The 17,809-nt window shown below is 49.3% G+C and overlaps 1 protein-coding gene across 24 annotated transcripts in view; it reads right to left on the reverse strand.

Moving 5' to 3' along the window:
* The window catches only part of NRXN2 (neurexin 2), a 297,135-nt gene that overhangs the window by 165,911 nt on the left and 113,415 nt on the right, over positions 1-17,809 (reverse strand). For 13 of the 24 annotated variants that reach the window (XM_054035003.1, XM_054035004.1, XM_054035015.1 and 10 more), the window contains one exon: positions 16,082-16,126. The exons of 4 other annotated variants lie outside the window; for them this stretch is intronic. In XM_054035003.1, coding sequence (XP_053890978.1) covers positions 16,082-16,126 — 45 coding nt within the window. The remainder of the gene's footprint in view (positions 1-16,081; positions 16,127-17,809) is intronic. 7 more of the 24 variants (XM_054035017.1, XM_054035030.1, XM_054035012.1 and 4 more) reach the window with 1 other exon arrangement.

Here is a 17,809-nt window from a genome sequence, read left to right on the forward strand (position 1 = left end):
GATAATCTCCAGTAGGAGGCGGTACACATCCATTTGCACACACGCACTTCTGATCCTATCTAGTAGGAAACATCACAGATGTGCACACACACACCTGATCATTTCTAGTATGGTGCAGTACATACAAGCATGCCCAAACACAGGCAGTTCTGATTATATACAGTATGGAGCAGTACACGCACATGCAGACACAGAGGCAGTTCTGATCTTGTCCAATAGGGGGCAGTATATGTGCACGCACACATGCATACACACAAACACTTCTGATTCTGTACAGTATGAAACAGTATACACACACACAGGCAGCTCTGAGCCTGTGCAGTGGGGTGTAGTACACACGCACACACAGTTATGATCAACTCCAGTAGAGAGCAGTACATGTGCATGTATGCTCACACACACACACACACACACATTTCTGATCCTATCTAGTAGACAAACAAGCAGTCCTCCGTTTATGCAGTATTGAGCAGGACACAAATACACATACAGACAGTCCTGAACAATACATTTATGAGCAGTATATATATATATATACACACACACAGAGGCCATTCTGCTCCTGTCTAGGAGGGGGGCAGAACATCACCAAACCTAGAGGCAGTCCTCATTCTATCCCAGGATTGAGCAGTGTACACATGCACACATAGGCAGTTCTGATCCTATCCAATAGGGGTAGTACTTACACACAGAGAGTGTTCTCTCTCTCTCTCTCTCTCTCTCTCTCACACACACACATACACACCACCCAGAACAAAATCAGAATTGCCCCTGTATATTCACTATGAAGAAGCATATACACACACACAGGCATTTCTGAACCTGTCCAGTAGGGGACAGTATGCACACGCATATACACACACACACATGCTATACAGGCTGTTCTGATCCTATTCCAGTGGTAGTACACACACACACCAAGGGTGTATCAATACACAGATAAATCCTCTATTACCCAACCAGCCCTCCCTGATGCCCTGCACATCCATCCTGTTTGCGGAGGGAGGACCTGAACCCCAATGCTGCAGCAACCGCTTGCAGCACATATGGGGGCTTTGCCCCACAATGCTCGCTAACCGGATCACAGTGTTGGCTCTAGTTCAGATCCAAAGTCCACCCCACTGCTTTGGGTGCTGGTTCTGATCCAGGCTTGATCTCTGAAGCAGTGGAATAAGGTAAGTCAGGCTCTCCTGGAAGCATTTCCCCCTGATATATAGGTACCACAACAACCCTAGCACAAATTGTTAACCCCGTGTCACGAGGTTTGGGGGAGACAGGATGGGGCTGCATTTTGTACCCCCATCCCTCCCAATTCTTGTTTCAACCCATCAAATCTTGTGCATGAGGGCTCTGGCCTGGAGGAACCATTGTGTTTATTGGGGGACTAGAAAGGTGGCCAGGAGGACTAGTTGTGTTTTTCTTTGTTGGGGAGACTGTTTGTTGGGGGGCTGTTTCTTGATACTCAGTGGGAATGCATGGGTGAGAGGTTATGGGGAAGGATTTGGGGGTGGGGGATTGTGGTTTGTTAAACTCCTTTCAATTGGTCCATTTCCTCTTCCCCATAAAGCAGGGAATGGGGGGGAGGGGAGGCTGTGGGGGGTCACATTAGTATTGGTCAGTACAACGACATGCAAAAGAAGTTAGAATAGGAAGGGGAAGAGAAGGGCAGGAAGGCATAAAGTCCAAGCTGGGGTCCCTCCTTGTAGACAGTGCTCCTCCCCAAGTCCTGCTGTCAAAGGCTAAAGCCTTGGGGTGGAACTGTCCCTTAAGCTGCTAGACAGGCTGACCCTGTGGTTGGAAGAGGCTCCATTAAGCACTCCATTAAGCACAGGCCAATGAAGACCCACATCACTACATGGGGGCGACACTCAGACAAGCCCTATGACATTCCGGCTAACAGAATATGCAGCAGCTGAAGTCATTCCTGGATCCTGACCTGGCTACAAGCCCCAGGGTGAAAACAGCAGAGGGAGCTCCCAGACAGAGCGAGTCAGGGACAGACAGATGACAGCCTCCCACTCCCCACCCCTAGAGCTGGGAATAAAACAGGAGCTCCCAGCTCCCTCTGCTTTTATTACTAGACCCCCCGTTTCCTCCCAGAGCTGGAAATAGAACCCAGGAATCCTGACTCCCAGCCCTTCCTACTCTAACCACCAGATCCCATTCCCCACCCAGAGCCAATGATAGAACTCAGAAGCTGTGACTCCTAGTCCGTTTCCCCCAGCTCTAACCCACTGGACCCCACTTCCTTGCAAGAGCTGGGCACAGAACCCAGGCATCCTGACTCCCAACCCTACCCTGTTCTGACCACCAAATCCCACTCCCCACCGAGAGCTTGGGATAGAAGGCAGAAGTCTTGGCTCCCAGCCCCACCTCTCACACACTCTAACCCACTCAACCCCACTTCCCTGCAAGAGCTGGGCACAGAACCCAGGAGTTCTGCCTCCCAGCTTTCCCCCCATCCCATTGCTCTAACCTCTAGACACCACTCCCCTGTCAGAGGCAGGCTAGAAATCTGTTAGTTAAAAAACAAAAATCTCATCTGCGGACAAACTGCCCCCACTAAAAAGCTAATCTAAAAGGAGGGATCCCAGTTCCGACAGGCCCCGCATAGGACAGAGCGCCCCTGTGGGGAAGGGAGTGGGGATGTTTTGGATTAGTAAAAGAATTTGGGGATCTGTTTTCCTCAGACAAACTTAAAAGTTCAGACAGAAAAATGGCAGTTAGTAGGAACAGTAAGACAATCTTCATTAGCACAGTATTAGTACCACAGGAGTTAATTATCAGCTGGCATTAATCATGGCTCTTGGTTAATTAATTAATTAATCATCAAAGAGAGAGAGAAAGAGAGAGATTGGCGAAGAGAAAGAGACTCGGATGGAGAGAGAGAGAGAGGAAAGCCATGCAGGGCAGAAAGGCAGAATGAGCGATAGCCAGAGCCGTGCATGTTAGACAGGTTTGGGGGTTCCAAGGGGGGGTCATGGACCAATGGGGGGCAGAGAGAGAGAAAGAGAGAGATGCAGGCTGAGGCATGCACGGGGGGGGGGTTAAAATGATGGAAATGGAGTGGGCTGGCTGGGGGGTGGTTTGTAACGGGAGCACCTGTGTGATTGGTAAACAAGAGTGTGGGTTGTACTACAATCCCAGAACCCTCCTCCCACACACACCAGAGCCCTCCCTCACAAACATCCTAGAGCTCACACATATGTACACACACACACACAGCCTTCCCCACACAAACCAGAGATAGCCCTCTTCTCCACACACTGCAGAACCCTCTCTCTCACTCTCTCTCTCTCTCTCTCACACACACACACACACACACACACCAGAGCTATCCCCCTTCCGCACACACTCCAAAACCCTCCCTCACACCCACACACACCAGAGCCATCAACACACACATATACACACACGCTTCTCCCCCCCTCCCCCAAGGGCTCCTCCCTCACACATACAGCAGAGCTAGCTTCCCCTTCCACAGCAGAGGTCTCCGCCCCAACACCTACATTAGCTATCCCTCCACACACACGCAAGAGGTCTCTCTCTTTCAAACACACACACATGCCCCAGAGCTCTCCTTTGCCATGCACATACACTGAAACTCCCATCAATACACATGGGCCAGGGCTCTCCCCCGAGTCACAACACAGTATCCCCAACACACACCAAAGCTCTCCCCCTTGCACACAACAGAGCCCCATATACACACAAACCAGAGCTTTCCCATCAAACATTCACTAGAGTTCTCCCCCTCCACACCCCAGAACTCACACGCCCATTTCCCCATTAAATGAGTTACTTCTCACATTCACATGCACACACGAGCTATCCCTCCAAACATCCACACAGCAGAGAGATTCCGCCTGCACACACACACACACACACCTACCTAGAGCTATTCCCCCCCACGCACACCAAAGCTATTTCTACCCACTCACACACACGCACCACAGTTATTCTCCCACACAAGAGCTACTCACCCTACACACATAACACAGCTATTCACACACACACACAGAAGCACCAGAACTGTCGTCCCCACCAACACACATCTGCTCCTATGATTGCTCCTGTGCCTGCCTTGTTCTAAGCCTTGTCCCCAGCCTTGCTTCAGGCCTGCTCCTGCCTTGTTCCTCTCCCGCTCCAGTCCTGCTCCTTTGCCTGGTACCTAGGGTGACCAGACAGCAAATGTGAAAAATCAGGACAGGGGGTGGGGGGTAATAGGAGCCTATATAAGAAAAAGACCCCAAAATTGGGACTGTCCCTATAAAATCAGGACATCTGGTCATCCTACTGGTACCTGACTCTGGCTCTGACCCCTAGAGCAATCACTAGGTCTGACAGCCATAGCAACTAGACGCGACTGCTCATGCCCTGGTCCGTGCCAGTTTGAGTAGCCCACCTAAAAATGGAGAAGGGACAGATTCCACTACTGGGATGGATCCTGCTAAGGCCATCTTCCTGTCTCATCTTGCAGAACCTGTAGACTCAGGTTGCGGTTCTACCTCTCACTCTAGTACCTTGCACAAACATTTCTCTGCTAGTACTCTGGATGGCCAATTGGCGCCTGACACACCCCCTTCTCCTGCTCCAGCTATGGCACCCCACAATGTCAGAGGTTTACCTGGAAGCGCAAGTGTACAGCAGTTTCTCAGGTAATTTCAGAGACTTGGAATTTGCCTGAGTGCATAATGTCTCCACCCAGTGCAAAATTACCCCTGACTTGGTAGAGTCCGTTGATGGTTCACTCCTTTCTTTGGACCCAGTCACTCACCAGTCTGCCCACTTAGAAGTCACTACCTTTCAAGGTTATCAAGAAATCCTTCAATGCAGGTTGATCCATGCACCGCATTCCCTGGACCATCACCCATGACCCACATATCCGCTGGATGACAGGCATGAGGCATTTTAGCTCACCATACTGCTGGTAATCTTGCTTCCTGAAATCCAACCACAGAGCAGAAGTCCTCTGCAGCTCTGCCTGCCTCCAGGAGTATTCCAAGACAGAGGGGGTTAGTCCAAAGGGAAACTCGGCAACCCCCACTGCCTTCCCAATAGCCTCGGTATCCACCAAATATCAAGACTTAGCTGAGGTATTCAACAAAAAGGAAGCTGGCATCTTGCTGCCCCACCGACCTCTAGACTGAGCAGAGGGACCTTTCAGGCATATATATTCTCCCTCAGAACATGAGTTACAAATTCTCCAGAGCTATCACCAAGAAAATCTGCACAAGGGATTCATCCATCCCTCCATGTCCCCAGCTGGGGCTTCAATTTTCTTTGTGAGTAAGAAGGATGGTTTCCCTGCAGCCTTGTGTGGATTACTGGGCATTAAACAATGTTACTATCTGGAACCAGTACCCCTTACCCCTCATCAAGCTCTCTGAAAGACTTTGCTCTGCCAAGGTCTTCATTAGATTGGACCTTTGTGGAACTCATAACTCGGTTCAGATTCAAGAAGGAGATGAATATAAGACTGCCTTCTGCACATAGTATGGACACTTGGAGTAGTTGGTTATGCCATTTGACTTGTGCAATGCTCCGTTGACTTTCCAGCATTTCATTAATGATATCTTTAGGGACATGCTGGGCCAATTTGTGATTATTTACCTTGATGACATCCTCTGAGGACCTTCATCTGCAGATCCAGATCTCCACAACCAACATATACACTGCAGCTACAGAACGGGGGGAGATCGATCTAAGTTACACAACTTCAGCTACATGAATAACATAGCTGAAGTCCACGTACTTAGATCTATTTATCGCAGAGTCCACACTTCGCTATGTCAACGGGAGACACTCTCCAGTTGACTCCTCTTGCGCTTCTCATTCAGAGTACAGGAGTCGCCAGGTGAGCGATCTGTGGTTGATTTAGCGGGTCTTCATTAGACTCGCTAAATCAACCGCTGATTCATCAATCGCCGCGCGTCGATCCCCTGGTAAATGTAGACAAGCCCCTAGAGAGACTGCCAGAACTTATATGCCAACCTTAAGAAGTGTGAATTTGATCAGGGCTCAGTCAAATTCCTTGGGTAGATTGTTTCCCCAAAGGGACTAACTATGGACCCGCACAAGTGGCAGCCATATCCAACTGGGCTTTTCCAAAGGACACATAAGAGGTACAGTGATTCCAGGGCTTGGGCGACTTTACCAACAGCTAATGGGGTTTTCTAGCCTGGTTGCTCTGATGACAATGCTTTTGTGAAAAGGATCCAGGTTCATCTTGTCCTCAGAAGCCCACCCTGCCTTAGATCTGCTAAAAAAGGCATTCACCACAGCATCCATCCTTATCCATCCAGATCCCACTAAGCCATTCATGGTGGAAGCTGACACATCAAACTTTGCCATCGGTGCAGTGTTATCAAAACAAGCGGGCCTCCCTAGCCAACTTCATGCCTCTGCCTTTCATTCCTGTAAACTAACTCCAGTGGAAAGAAATTATGATATCTGGGACAAGGTGGCCTTCGAGGAATGGCATCATCCCGTAGAGGGAGCCCAGTTCCAAGTCCAGGTCCTTATGGACCACAAGAACCTGGAATCCCTCCAAATGGCCAGACACCACAATCAATGCCAGATCCGCTGGTCCCTCCTTGTTGCCTGATTTGACTTCATGGTAACCTATTGTCTGGGAACAGGATATTGAAAGGTGAATGCTCTGTCTTCCAAGGATGAGTATCTTGAACCTGGTGGAGGACCTCCTTTAACCGTTCCTAAAGTGCCCAATTTTTGTCAATGAGTCTGTAGAAAGCAGTCTGATGCCCTGCATTCATTCTCTGCTGCCCATCGATGTGTTTGCAATCCAGATCTGCCAGACCCTAGGAGGTGCAGATGCCCAGCCAGACTCAGAGTTCAGACTACAAGATGGTGTTCTCTATCACAGGGATCTAATTTGTGTTCCAGAGAGCCAGCCTAGACTTCGGGTCTTTAAATTATGACATGACATGTGCTTGCTAGTCACTTCAGTCAATCCGAGACCAGGAGCCCAGTTTGGCTAACTTTCTGGTGGCCAGGTCTATGCACTTACATCAAGAAATATATGAAGTCCTGCAAACCTTTACTCTGGAACCAACAGTCCACACTCCAGACAGCTTGGCTTCCTCCAACCCTTGCCTATTCCACCCCAGCACTGGTCGACTGTATCTAGTGATTTAATTGGGGAGAGGCTTCACTCTCATGGGCACACAATAATCCTAATCGTGGCCAATCTTCTAACTACGACGACGCACGTGGTTCCGTCCCACGCCATCCCTACTACCCTGGAAATGGTACATCTCTTCTTAGAGAACATCTTCTGTTATCATGGATTACCAACTGGCACCATGTCAGACTGGCATCCCCCGTTCATTTCCCATTTTTGGCGAGAGTTTCTAAGACTTCTTGGCATTGAGCCTCTCACCTCATCTGCCTATCACCCGCAAACTAATGGGCAAACAGAACGAGTGAACCAGATTCTTGGAAAATATCTCCGCTGTTTTTTTGAATTACCACCAAGATAACTGGTTTTCCCTGCTTTCCTGTGCAGAATTTGCCTACAGAATGCAACCCATGCTTCCGCCCAACAAAGTCCATTTTTTGGTAACTACGGCTTTCATCCACATTGCCATCCAGACACATCCATGAGTTCCTAGTACCTGCTGCCATGGACTTGACCACCCACCTGCACCAAGTGCACCAATAACTCAAGGAATAGTAGTGATCTGCTAAAGAAGCTTGCAAGCACAATGCTGGCCAAGGTTGCCAGATCACCCGCAACCTTGCCATGGTGTTTGGTTTGTTTTGGTTATCCACTCAGAATCTTCAATCAGCTCATCCATCAGCCAAGCTAGAGCAGTGATACCTGGCCCCATTCACAATCTCAAACCAGGAGAACCCAGTAACATTCAAGTGACAGCTACCCAAGTCCCTAAAGATCCATCCTATATTTCATGTCTCCATTCTAAAGCCTTACACTGAGACCCATTCCTGAACCGCTCCAACACACTGCTACCACTCATAACCATTAGAGGGCAGGAAGGATACTTGGTACAACGGATTCTTGACGCCCCACAATGAGTTAGGAAAAATTCCAGTATCTGGTGGACTGGGCTATGGTCCAAACAAACACTCCTGGGAACCAATAGAGAACATCTATGTCCCAGACCAACTATGGGACTTCCTCCAAACTATACCAAGATGCCTGGCCCTAGAGCCATTAGGAGGTGCTCCTCAAAGAGGAGGGGTACTGTCAGGAATCATGAGCCTGAGACCAGCAAGCTGACCTGCAGATATCCTAATTGGCTGAGGGGTATCACCAGGACTGTTTTTAAGCCCAGCAGCTGCAGTAGGCTAGTGGCTGCTCAACATTTAAGACCAAAGCTGCAATTTCTTCTGTGTCTGCCTTGTCCCCTGCCTTACTCCAGACCCGCTTCTGCCTTGTTCTCGTCCTGCTCCAGCCCTGCTCCCTTGCCTTGTTCCTGACTCTAGCTCTGACCCTTGGCTCTGTTCCTGGCCTCTGACTACTGCTCTGACCACTATACCTTACCACTCCTGCCCCAGTTCATGACACACACAGGGAGCTATTGTTCACACTCATACATACACACACACACACACACACACACACACCAGGACTATTCCTCCCTCCTCCAAAGGTCATGAACTATGGATTTAAGATCCTTCAACTGAGCTTGTGGCTGGCCAGTTCAGCCTTCCAGCAGGTTAATGAGCCCAGCTGGGCAGCAGCAGAATCACCTGATTGGCCAACTCACTCAATTGGCTGCAAGGAGTCAGCAGGTCTGCATTTAAGCTCAGCAGTGGCAGCAGTCCATGGTTGCTCAATGCTTACACCTGCAGCTGCAATATTCCTTGTGCCTGCTTTGTTCCCAGCCTTGCTCCAGCCCTGCTCCCTTGCCCGGCTTCTAACTCTGGCTCTGACCCTTGGTTCGTCTCCTGGTTTCTGACTTCAGCTCTGACCCTTGGCTCTAACCATTAGGTCAGACTGCCCACATCCCAGTCCCTGATAGTTTGAGCAGCCCAAAGAACAGAGAAGACCCGATTTGGCTGCAGGGATGGACCCCTACAAACCCAGGTCGATGCCCTGCAGGAACATAATGTAGTGCTGCGGGTGCTAGCCACATAATCAGTGACTCAGGCCCCTCCAGAACCGAAGATCCCAATACCTGACAAGTTTGATAGTGACCACACAAAATTCCACAAGTTCTTAAACCAGTGCCTTCTCCTGTTCTTGCTGGACCTGCAGTTGTTTCCCACAGACCGAACCAGGGTGGGACTCATCATTAATCTGATGACTGGGGAAACATTGGCATGGGCCTCTCAACTGCTTGAGAAATCTATTCCCCTCTTGAGTGAGTTCAAGGAGTTTGTCCAAGCCTCAACAGTGATCTTTGACCACCCGAATTGTACGCACAGGGCAGAAGCCATGCTACAGATCCTGAGGCAAAGATGCCAGCCAGTTGCTAACTACGCTGCAGATTTTTGACACTAGGTGACACACACAGAATGAAAACAAGGCCTCTCAGTGCTATCGTTTCCGGCTTGATCCAAATGATGAAATCAAAGATGAGCTTGCATGGATAGATTTCCCCACTACTCTGGACACATTTAGCAACCTATGCCTCAAGACTGACAATTGCTTATTGGAACGCTGCCAAGAAAGGAGAGTGGCTTCTCAATTCACATCCGTCTCAACAGCACCGGTCAGTCAACATCCAGTGCCCACTGCACAGTCTGAACTTGTGTAGGTGGTCATGGCGGAGAAGGCCTGATACCAGGTATTGGGTCTCTGCCTCTACTGTGGGGAATTTGGGCACTTTGCTTTGACCTGTCCTGCAAAGGCTAGTTCCATATCTCAACTGGGAAATGCCAGGCCACAGCCCCCGGACTTCCCCACTGGTGTGGCATCCAATCAGCACCGAAGCACCTTCTGCTTCCACTCTGTCTATGGCATCCTCTTCTGATGGAGGTCAGCTTGAAAGTAATGATTGACTATCTGTCTCCTCCAGAAGCTTTATGGACTTGGACTTCGCTTGCGCACACAGGATCCCAGCACAGCACAAGGACTTACCCAATGTAACAGAATCCATTGACGGATCACTCCTCTCATCAGGTCCCATCACCTCTGAGACTGCGCCCTTAAAAGTCACAACCCTTCAGTGGCATCACAAAGCCATTCAATTGGGTCTGGTTTGTTCCCGCACTTCCTGGACATCCACGGTGTTATCACACTCATGATCCACACATCCTCTGGAGGGCAGGAATGATTCGTTTCCTCTTGTTCTACTGTCAATAGTCTTGTCACCCTGAACCGGGTCTCAAGTTGGAGGCTAATTTTTAGTATAACCCCAAGGAAACCCTGACCTTTTGGTTACCCTGGGACAGAAAGGCTGAGTCCAATAGATTCTCAGTCAACACCTGCCTTGACAATACTGATGAAATACTGTGACCTTGCAGAATTCTTCGACAAGAGGAAGGCTGATATCTTCCTGCCTCACAGTCACTATGACTGTCCCATTGGCCTCCAGCCAGGGGCCGACATCCCTTTTGGATATATTTACTCCCTCTCAGTTCCTGAGTTGTGGATGCTCCAAGAGTATCTACAAAAATATCTGGAAAAGGGATTAACCCTCCTGATCTGTATCTGGGAAAGGGATGAGTGGAAGACTGCCTTCCATACCTGATAGGGGCATTTGGAATACTTACTAATGGCCTTCAGGCTGTGCAGTGCTCCAACACTTTATCCATGACACTTTCAGAGACCTGTTAGATCAATTCATCGCTCTCTACCTAAACAATATTCTTGTTTTTTTCTGAGGATCAAGCTCTTCATGACCAATATGTATTTTGAGTTTTGGAAAGGTTTTGCCAGAATTATCTCATTGTTAAATTGGAGAAATGTGAATTTGATCACAGTACGATCAAGTTCCTCAGGTGTATTATATCACCTGATGATCTATCTATGGAACTATGCATTTATGTCCCAGGTGGTCAGCCTATGCTCGAAGTTCTGAAATCATGTCATGACTCACCGCTCGCTGGTCCCTTTGGTGGAACTAAAAGAAGAAACTTAGTTTCATGGAACTTCATGGTGGCCATGTATGCATTGGTATGGACTAGTATACCATGAAATATGTTAATTCCTACAACTTGGTCTCCTCCAGGCCTTGCCCACCCCATCATAGTCCTGGTCCACCAAGTCCCTGGCCTTCATTGTAGAATTACCTTGCTCCCATGGTTGTTCAGTGGTGCTAGGTGCAGTTGACTTCTTAACTAAAATGGCCCACTTTGTCCCTTCTCACACATTCCCTACAACCCTGCAAACAGCCCGCCTCTTTCTAAAGCATGTCTTCCGGCTCCAGGGACTGCTGACTGGCACTGTGTCAGACAGAGACCCACAATCTAATTCCCATTTCTGGCACAGGCTTTTAAAACTCCTGCATATAGAGCTCTTTACCTCAGGCCAATGGACAGACAGAACAGATAAACCAGATCATAGAGCAATACCTCCAGTGGTTCTTAAATTATCACCAGGATAATTGGGTCTCCCTCCTGTCATAAGTCAAGTTCACCTACAACAATTCAATCCATGCCTCCACCCAATAGAGCTCATTCCACAAAAATTACGGCTTTTATCTCTGCTTTCACCCACCATTGCCCACAAACTCCCCAGTTCCTGCAGCGGCGGACCGGTCACGTATCTGAATCACATGCAACAAGAACTTACAGAACATCTGGAAGCCTCCAAGGAAACCTACAAGTGTTATGCTGATCAGGGCTACCATGCCACACCTCACTTTAGCGCTGGGGACAAAGTCTGGCTATCAACTTGAAATCTCAGATCAACTCAGCTATCATCAATAGCTAGCCCCATTCAAGATTCTCAAGCAGATCAACCCAGAGATATTCATGTTTCTATTACTAGAGTCAATGAAGACCCATCCGGTGTTCCATAGCTCCCTCTTGTGGACCCCTTCCCAGGTCAATACAATCTGTCATTGCTACCCATTGCAGTCCCTGGACAAGAAAAATACCTTGTCCAACAAATTATTGACTCCAAGCAAGTATAGGGCAAGCTTCATTACTTAATGAAATGGGAGGGCTATGGTCCTAATGACCAGTCATGGGAACCGGCAGAGAAAGTTCATGCACCACGGTTACTACAGGACTTTCATCAGGCCCATCCCAAGTAGCACAGGCTGAGGGCCCCTAGAAGGCACCCTTGAAAGGGGTCGATATGTCAGGAACTGTGGGCTTACGTTCCCTCGGCTAAGCCTGAGGGCTGGCCGGTTCAGCTTTCAGGCAGGTTAATGAGCCCAGCTGGGCCTGACTGGCCGGCCCACCTGATTGGCTGGAAAAGAGCCAAGAGGTCTTCATTTAATCTCAGCAGCAGCAGGTGCATGAATTGTTCCCAGCTTTACTCCAGCCATGCTCCGGCCTCATTCCACCCTTGCTCCAGACCTACTCCTGCCTAGTTCCTGTCCAGCTCCAGTCTGCTCCAGCCCTGATCCTGACTCTGGCTCTGACTCCCAGTCCCTGACACAGAGCTATTCCCACCCCCCACCCACATCAGAGTGATTGCCCTCTCCACATACATATCAGAGCTATTCCCAGCCCCCCCCCCATGCATCAGAGCTATTCACCCCCACATACACGCACCACAGCTATTGCCCAACACACACACCTGAGCTATTGCCCCGAGAGTTATAGCCCCACACACACGTGTACGTGTCTAGAGCTATTGTCCCACACACACACCAGATCTACTCCACACATACACACATACACCCCATAGTATTCCCCCCCACACCAGCATGCTCCCCCTCCACACACACATGCACCAAAGCTATTCCACCTGCACAGACACACACAGGCACCAGAGCTATTACCGCACACACCTGCATACACACACCTAAGCTATTCCACCTGTGCATGCACGCGTGCACACACACACACACAGAGGCACCAAAGCTATTACCCCACACCTGCATACACGCACCAGAGCTATTCCACCTACACCCCCCCCCAAAGCTATTACCCCCCCACCATACACACCAGTGCGCTTTCCCCCTTCCTCCCATCACATTGCCTATCTGAATCCTAAAACTCTGGGCATAGATTTTAGGTGCTGGCTTTTCAGTAATGGGCAAAATGCATATTCAAGGGAGTCGGATGTCGCTGCTGCACACCTGCACACCAAGGGGGAGTGTGTATATTGCACAATCACAAAAAAGTGTAAAGGAGCAAGGTTTTCATTGTGCAATTGCACACCTATGCACAGAAACACACACACTCAGCAGCAATGTGTGAGTTGCACAAACACACAGAGCGGAAGAGTGTTGGTTGCACACACATGTATACATACTAAAGGAACTGTGTGTTATATTCCACAATCAGTGTTGCACGCTCAGGGGCAATGTCAGTACACGATCATGCCTAAGTCCACAATCAGCTTGCACACACATGCCCAAGCAGGGGCAACACATCCATTGCACCATCACCCACCCCAAGAGGACCATGAAACTGTCCCCCTGTGTGTGCACAAGCACAAGAGGCCACAAGTCTGCTGAACAATCACACTCATCACCGTGCACTGACAGCAATGTGATGTGTTTCATTCACACACATCACACTAGTGGATCACCATCATCCCTCACCCACTTATGCATGGGGAGGGGTTGTGTCTCCCAACTCGCAGGCTCCCTCCCCACCCCAAGATACTCATATCGCAAGGACTGTTGCAGGCTGCTGCTCACACATGGAGTCCTAGGAAACTCTCCAGGCTGGTGAGATCAGAAGGGAGAGCTACCCTTGCACTGATAGAGGGGAATGGGCTGGTTATAGGTAGCTGGCACCATCCCAGGGAATCATGCACCATGGTAGCTGTCTCAGTCCCCCAGACCAGTGGGGAGGGATGTGTAATACTCACAGACCAGTGTCAATTGTGAACCTCCCCACATGCCCGCACACACACTCCATGGCGTCGCCTGGGATCTTAACACTGAGAACCCAGAGATACTGCATGCAGCCACCTCTGGGGCAGAGCATGGCAGAGCTGCACAGATCTATACATTCACATACTCATACCCTCACTTCATGTTTCCTACAAACCCTCACACACATACCCCTCCATGCACTCACCCTACACACTCATATGCCTCCATGCACATGCCCTACACTCCTTCACCCCGGCTCACATCATTGCACACTTGCACCCCCATGCACACACCCTTCACACTCATATGCCTCCTTCCACATTCCCTACAAGCTCATCCTGCCAATGCACCCCTCTCCCCCCGGGCAGGGCACTGGAACAAGGGGTGCTGGGGATGCAGCAGTACCTCCTCGTTTGGCAACTGAATGCCTGGCTTCCATCGTACACGTGTTACTGTTTTATTCAGTGGCTTACTATCCCCTGTCCCAGTGTACATATTCTACAGGCTCACAGCCCTCCAGTGCACACGCCCTACAGACTCCACAGCACCCCCAATGCACATGCCCCATGTGCTCACTCCCCCCACCCCCCTGCACACTCCCTAATCACACACAGGCTGGAGCTATGGTCCCTGGCCCCACATCCTTCCTGAACTGGCCCAGACTACGGTGCTCCTGTTAGAAAGGCCCTGGCAGTCAGTCAGAGCTGTGGGAGGAGTGGGGTGGGGGACAGCAGGGAAGGGGAAGGGAGGAGGGTGGGAAGGATGATGTCAGACACAGTGTTAGTTCAGCCCCAGAGAGTCGCTCTCAAAATAAAAACCGGACACAAGAGCAGCATGCCCCAGTCAGTCCCAGCATGCCATGCGATATGGAGGGCCAGTGGCACCACCCGTGGCGGGAGTCGGGATGACAGCCAGGACATCCAGTGGGGTTAACAGGCCAGCCTGCAGCCAGCCACACCCTTGGGGTGGGATTCCCAATGGGGCTGGGGGGACATCTCTTATAGGCCTGGTCCAAAGCCCACTGAGAGTGATGGAGAGACTCAGCTTTGTAGAAGGTGTGAGCGGATAACCCCATGGAACTACCCCAGATGCATAGTGCAGAAGGGCAAGGTGAGGGGGAAATGTGGCTTGCACCCCCAAAACATCCAAATTAATGGTCCATCTTTCATTGCCCCCTTGCTCCCACCCCCCAATCAACCTCTGGTCCTGACCCCACTGGCTGCCATTAGCCCATTTCCCACAATCCCTGGCGGGTTCGCCGCCATGGAGCAGATGTGACGCGCACAGAAGTTGCTTCATGGGATGGTGTTTTCCATGGATTTTTTGTTGTTGTTGTTGTTTTTGAGGGGGAGGGGGAGGTAAAAGGAATAAAAAATGTAAAACCAAGAATAAAAATAAAGAAATAATATATTTTTAATTTTTTTTTCATTTATTTTTGGAAAAAAAATCCAATAAAGTTAAAAAAATTTTGCTTTTAGAAAAGAAAAAAAAAATTCCCCCCCAAAATAAATAAAAATATAAACAAATTTAAAAATGTTGCTTTTGGAAAAGAAAGAAAAAGACTTTTAAAAAATGTTTTTGGTTAAAAAAAATTTAATTACAAGCTTGAGCGGTTCAAAAACAATGGATTTTTTTTAATACCACATTTGGTAGGTTGGTTTTAATCTTATACCAACCCGGGGTATTGGATATCGTCAATTTTATACTGACATTGATTTGTGGTTCATGTCAACTTTATACCAACCTTGGTTTGGTCGATTGGTTGGTTTTCAATCTACACCAACCTAAGTTTGATTGTACGGTGAGTATTTGATTCTTTTCATTTTATGCCAACTCTGCTCTGGCAGCAGGGTTGATTCTGCACTGACTCCAGAGTGGCTGACCAGTTTGTTTCCAGTTCTTGATTTTAGACTTATCACAGTTTGATTATTTAGTTGTTAATTTTGTGTGTGTTTGGGTAGTTTATTTCAACCTTTAAGTTTTGAAAATTATATTTCACTTTCTTGTGTAGTACTTAAAGAAAAAATTAAGAAATTAAAATAATGATAATTAAAAGCCCAATTAATTAAGTAAAAACCAAAAGGAGGGAAGGGAAAAGATAAAACCCACGGCAAACCAAACGATTAGACAATTAGAGTGATATCTACCAGGTAATGCAGTTTGTTTACCATAGCGTGTCCAATTCCTGCGTGCTATATGTATTAAAAAAATAAAATAAATGAGGGAAAGGGGGAATAATAAAAAAAACAGAAAAGAAAAGGAAAAAAATGACCAACCATGAAAATCAAGGGAGATAAAAGAGGGAAAAAATCAATTTTCCCATCGCAAGAAGGGCGATCAGGTTGTTTGTTTTTAAAAAGACTCCACCCACCTTCCCCTTGCACATCCCGCTCTCCCCCATCCCCCGACCAAACTCCTCCCCCTCCCAACCATAAAGTATTATAGAGAGAGAGATCTCGGTTAGTAAGAATAAAAGAAAGGAAAAGAGACTATTTAAATTAAAGACTTGAAAAGAAATGACCGACATTCCATTGGATGAGACAAGGAGGGTTAGTTCTGGCGTCTCTGGTTGAGAGCTGGAGTCTTTCAAGAAGCGTGTTAGTAACACACACACAAAAAAGTTGTCAACGTAATTTCTAACGAGGTGGGGGGTTTGGGGGGTGAAGGGTGGGGAGGGGGAAGGAGGAAAAGCAAGGCCTGTGTTAGCAGGATTAGTAGATCCTAAGTGGCTGGCTCTGGGGTCAGCAGAGAGTGGGGGAGTGGGCTGTATCCCCAGCCAGGGGAGTCCAGATTTTATCTTGTATGTTGTGTGAGGAGGAGTGTATTATTGGGGGAGTGCTGGGGGCAAGTTGGGGGGGAGAGGAACCAGCTCCCCCACTCCAGTTCCTGAGACTGTTAAAAATTTGTCCTGCTTTTTGTTAATTATTTTTCTTAATTAACTTTAGTCCAAAAAAGGGAAAGAATCAGAAACCAGGTTAGAAGGAGAAGCCAGTATGGAGGGGGAGCCTCAGTCTGCAGGCAGGGAGGGGGAGGGGTGAGTCAGATGCACCCCATGCACCCACTCCCTGGACTCCCACCCAACCTCTTCTACACCCTCACCATCTTCCCCATGTCTGCTACACCCCCACCCAACCTCTTATACCTCCCCCACCTCCCCCAGTACATACCAGCCACACCCACCTCCCCCTCACCCACATCCAACCTCCTCTACTTCCTCCACCACCTCAGTATACACAAACCCCACACACCTCCCCCACGCCCCCACCCAACCTCCCCCCAGTACACACCTGCCCCACACCTCCCGCTCACCCCCATCCAACCTCTCCCACCTCCCCCCAGTACATACCGGCCCCACACACACCCACTCACCTGAACCCAACCTCCTCTACCTCCCCAACATCCCCCCATACACAGCAGCCCCACACCTCCCCCTCACCCGCACCCAATCTCCTCTAGCTTCCCCACACACACCTCCCCTCCCCCCACCCAACCTCCCCCTCATCCCCACCCAACCTCCCCCACCTCCCCCCAGTACATACCAACCCCACACACCTCCCCTCACACCAACTCTCCCTACCTGCCCAATACACACCTACAACCCACACCTCAACTCCTCTACTTCCCTGAGCTTCCACTCCACCCCAGCTCCTCCTCCCACTGCCCAAAGCCCTCCCTCTTTGCCTACCCAATCCCTCCTGCAACTCCCTCCACCCCCCAACCTCCTCCACTTCATCCTCACCCCCAATCCCCCAGGCCTCAATGCAGCCTGTCCCTGCCCCCGGAACTCCCTATGAGTCACCAGACAGTGCCTAAGAATGAGGCTCCCCCCAAACAGTCACAAAGAAATAAGAACAGCCTAGCCAGTTGGTCGGTCA

This window comes from Malaclemys terrapin, chromosome 7, assembly GCF_027887155.1.
Source record: "Malaclemys terrapin pileata isolate rMalTer1 chromosome 7, rMalTer1.hap1, whole genome shotgun sequence".
Taxonomy (NCBI): domain Eukaryota; kingdom Metazoa; phylum Chordata; order Testudines; family Emydidae; genus Malaclemys; species Malaclemys terrapin.